The sequence below is a fragment of the Solanum dulcamara genome, chromosome 3 (assembly GCF_947179165.1).
Source record: "Solanum dulcamara chromosome 3, daSolDulc1.2, whole genome shotgun sequence".
NCBI lineage: Eukaryota > Viridiplantae > Streptophyta > Magnoliopsida > Solanales > Solanaceae > Solanum > Solanum dulcamara.
In genome coordinates, this window is record NC_077239.1 from 71,662,778 (window position 1) to 71,667,097 (window position 4,320).

Genomic DNA, 4,320 nt, shown 5'->3' on the forward strand with positions numbered 1-4,320 from the left:
ATTTGGACCAAGCTGTGATCTATATAATAAAAATAAAAATCGCAGCCAAAATTAACTGCTTCAGTTACACCATGTGATGGATTTTTTGTTAGGTACATCATACATGTTGTTAGTTATATAACTACAACTAGAAAAGATCGCAGTACGATTTTATTTTAGTTTTACCCAAATTTAAGGCAAAGAGAAAATAGTGAAATTAGCATCATTAGTACACTGTTAGGGTGTGTTTGGAACGATGGAAAATGGTTTTTTATGAAAAAAAATTTCTAATATTGTTTAGGAAAATAAGTGATTTTTGATTTATTTTCTTTTAATATATTAATAAAAAATATTATCCTAAGAGAGAGATATAATCTAAGACAAGTATTATAGAATGTGAGAGTGGGGTGGGATGGTGGAGATGGGGGGGCTAACGAGGATAGAAGTGAAAATGAGGTTTGTGAGAATGTCATCAATCTCATTTTTAAAGAACTTATTTTTCAAAAGTTTTGACCAAACTAACATGAGGTAATCCAAAAATATTCTCCTCCATATCGAACACATCCTTAGTGTAAAATAACTTAAATAATTATATTCGAAAAACATGAGTTAAAACATTTTAAAGTACACCAACATATATGATGAAAAAATTCATAGTTCATATAATTTGATTCTATGAAACAAAATATGACAACTAATTTGAATGGAGAGGGTAGGATATTAGTGGGACTAAAAGATATTTTCTTTCATTTAATTTTACTTGATTCATGTTTATTTGACACTTAAAAAGTATAAATTAAGAATTTATTTTATTACTTATGTTCAAAATCTAATTTGACTACTAGCTAGTACTTTAAATAATTATTAAATGAAAGTATATAACCAGAATTGTGACTTGAGAAAGATACAAACAATGTTTAAGTCCTAGTAAACACAAAACACAAGTAAAACTTCTTTTAATCCATACCCTAACTTTTACGACATCTTGTCTTAAAATATATGTATATATTTGCTTCACTTCCCCAACTCTTCTCTCTACTTTTATGTTTCACATATCAGTTGTACTCTTTACACAACCAATTTTCTTGTTTAGCCTTCCCCATTTCCCTCACCTCTAAACAATATGCCAAACCTTAATCTTTGCTTCAATAAACTCAAATGTCCATTGCCCCCACAATCCTCCGACAATAATAATAATAATGAACGTCATCAACAACAACATCATCATAGTATGCATTTTTGCAATTCCATTAAAAACTTCAACTCGCTTTACGACTTATCATCAGAGTGCAACTCTAATACTTATTCCGCTACTATACTCGATGAATCCGATTATATGTACGAATTAGACTCTACACCCGATTTAGCCACGGCTTATGCCTCTCAACGTTTTTTTTTCTCGACCCCGGGCCATTCCAACTCTATCATCGACTCGTCATCATCGTCAATGTCTTCTTCTTTGGCATCTACCTCAATATCCTCCGTGGAATCGGATGCTCCCCTCGATGGGAGCATCGCGATCCCCACGGATTCACCCGACCCGTATTTGGATTTCCGAAGATCAATGCAAGAAATGGTGGAGGCTCGTGGGTTAAGTGATATAAAAGGCAATTGGGAATCGTTACATGAACTTCTCATGTGTTATCTTACATTAAATCCAAAGAGCACACATAAGTACATAGTTGGTGCATTTTCCGACCTTATTGTCTGCCTTATGGCATCAAAATCACAACATTTAGATCCATCGGCTGGCAGCACAAGTAAGTGTTACAAGAATCCAAGTGAATAATTTATTCACTTACATTTACATTTTATTTTTAGTGGACAAAATTATCTGATATTTTGTACGTGTAAAAATGTATGTACATTATGGAGAGGTTCAATTTGGTCCCCGGCTACTAAATTGCTGTTGTCTTGAATAACACGAATCGAAGCTTTTTTATCATCCTTTTTCAGTATTTTGTCTTTGGTAATTGTTTTTCAAGCTTTTCTAGATCCTAATGCTGGAAATCAATTTTTGCTACAGAAACATTTTCTGAGATATCCCTAATTTTTAGTACTATTTTAAGGGTTTGTTTGGTTGGTAGATAAGGTATTGTAGTTTTGAGATAATTCTGTAAAATGACTTTTATTTTGGAATTATTTTAACTATAATCGTTGTATATAAATTCTGGAATTAAAATTAAAATAATAAAGTGAATCATTTGCTTTTTTTTAAAGCTTTCTCCCAAAATTTTAAGAAAAATAAAGTTAATAATTAAACATGTTTTTTCCCAATTGAAATTAAATACATATCTTATGTATATTCGATTTATAATCTAATAAATTAATTATCTATCAATAAAATATAGCTACTGCTGTCTTTTCATTTACCAAAATAATTAGTTTTCCCAACCAAATGAGGCCTTACATGAACTGTTGTAGAAATGGCAGAGGCCTAGGTTGAGTAGCCGCTAGTAGGCTGGAGCCTATATGCTTTCCTTTACTAGCTTCTTTATGTCAGGCAGGGACAGAGTCCCCAAAAGCCTTCTACTTTTTCATTTTTGGGTATCGTGATGTTGCAGTACTACGCCCCACACATGCAAAATCAAGAATTACCGTCCTATTTTATGTGATATTTTTTTAATTTAATATAATATTTTTTAAAATATATAGTCTAAAATAATTTTTAGATGTTCATATGGTTGTAAATTATTCATTAAAAGCAAAAGAGAAATTTTAAAAGTTCATTATTTCTAATTATAGAAAGTAATATTTTTTAGGGGAACAAAGTAAAAAAGGAAAAAAAGTTACATAAAATGAGACCGAAACAAAGGGGATATTTATTACTATTATAATTAAGGGATTAATTGCTAATTAATTATGATTAAATTTTAAATTTTATGTACAAATACATGTTACACTTATATATTTATTGATTTGGTGAGAACATTATATATGAGTAATAAAATATTTTTAATATGGAATTTAAAAAAAGAAAAGAAAAATTATGATATGATAATTAAAAATATAAATAAATACTAAAATAATCACTTAAAACGAGTGAAAATGAGAGTTGTATTTGTTTTTCTACTTTATTTGTATGACTATAATAAAATAAAAAATATTAAGTTTAATTGAAATTATTTTTAAATAAAATGAGTACTTAATAATTTTTTGAGGAATCCCATACGAGACTCCAACGAAACCACTTCTTCTGGCCTCTGGGGATAACAACAAAAGCTGTGGGCACACATATAATTTATTTTTGAAATTTAAAATCTTTATCCGTTAAAATTCTTCTTTTCTGAAAAAGAAATAAAACAAATAAATCATTGAAGTTTGTCTTTGGTGCAGTGATATATGATAATACAATAATACAGATAGATACAAAATAAGTTTAATCACTGACACCTTGTTATATTGCTTCATTAATAAATTATAATATTTATATATATACCAGAAGTGTGATAAAAAAAAATCACGAGGTCAGTTTATATATGGCAAATATATAAGAGCATTATATATATGTGGCGTGCTTTTGTTTCACAGAAAGTGCAAACAAATAAATACATTTATGATTAAAGTTATATTTGAATGCAGTTGGGTAGCCTCAAGACAAAATGAAACAGAATCTTTGTTTTGTTTTTCACTTTGATTTTTTGCTGTTTGGGTGTAAAACATAACTCATTATCTCTTGTTGTTCAAGATTCTGTCATGCTCAGTAAAATGCATGTGGTCTTTTAATTGTTTTTATTTTTTAGTTGAGAGATGCCAATGCCAGTGAAATATGACTTGGTTTCTGAACTCAAGTTGGGTTATTATTGGTTTATAAGCTTATAAAATTATTAACTTCTTGATGGATATAATATAGAGTTATTCCACTTATGATGTGCTAGTCTCATGTGATCATCCTAAAACGCATAATATATAAACGTTTCGTTCAACTTGATCTTATCTGATATTTATATCTTCAATTTTAGATGTGTACAAGTAAATACTTAAATTTATATAAAGTTAAACAAGTTGACACGTATATCCTACTTGGCAATTCACGTTCTACACGACATCTTACGTGGCATCTGAAAGAAAATATGTGGAAATTTTCTGTACTTCTCATTGATTTAATCATTGTACAAAGATATTAGATTTATACAATCTTGTATATCTAAATTCTATACAAAATAAAGTATAAAGAAAAATAATTTTTGTACACCTGTCTCCTAAAAATTGATTTCTATGTAACAAACTTTCTAACAACCTAAAATATTTTCACGTGACTAGCTTGTGCAAAGGCTGAAAAATATCTTCAGAAGCTTTTGGATTTGCATTAGGATTTAATTCATCACATATATAGACTTT

At 29.1% G+C, this 4,320-nt stretch overlaps 1 protein-coding gene across 1 annotated transcript; it reads left to right on the forward strand.

The window, feature by feature from the left end:
* The first annotated feature begins 912 nt into the window (after positions 1 to 912).
* Positions 913 to 1,908, forward strand: LOC129881746 (transcription repressor OFP16-like). The gene has a single exon (XM_055955856.1). The coding sequence runs from the start codon at positions 1,103 to 1,105 to the stop codon at positions 1,766 to 1,768; it is 666 nt and encodes a 221-aa protein (XP_055811831.1). The 5' UTR covers positions 913 to 1,102; the 3' UTR covers positions 1,769 to 1,908.
* Positions 1,909 to 4,320: the final 2,412 nt, after the last annotated feature.

What these genes read in the sequence shown, in the direction of transcription:
- LOC129881746 (XM_055955856.1), top strand. Translation starts at nt 1,103, where the DNA reads ATGCCAAACCTTAATCTTTGCTTCAATAAACTCAAATGTCCATTGCCC.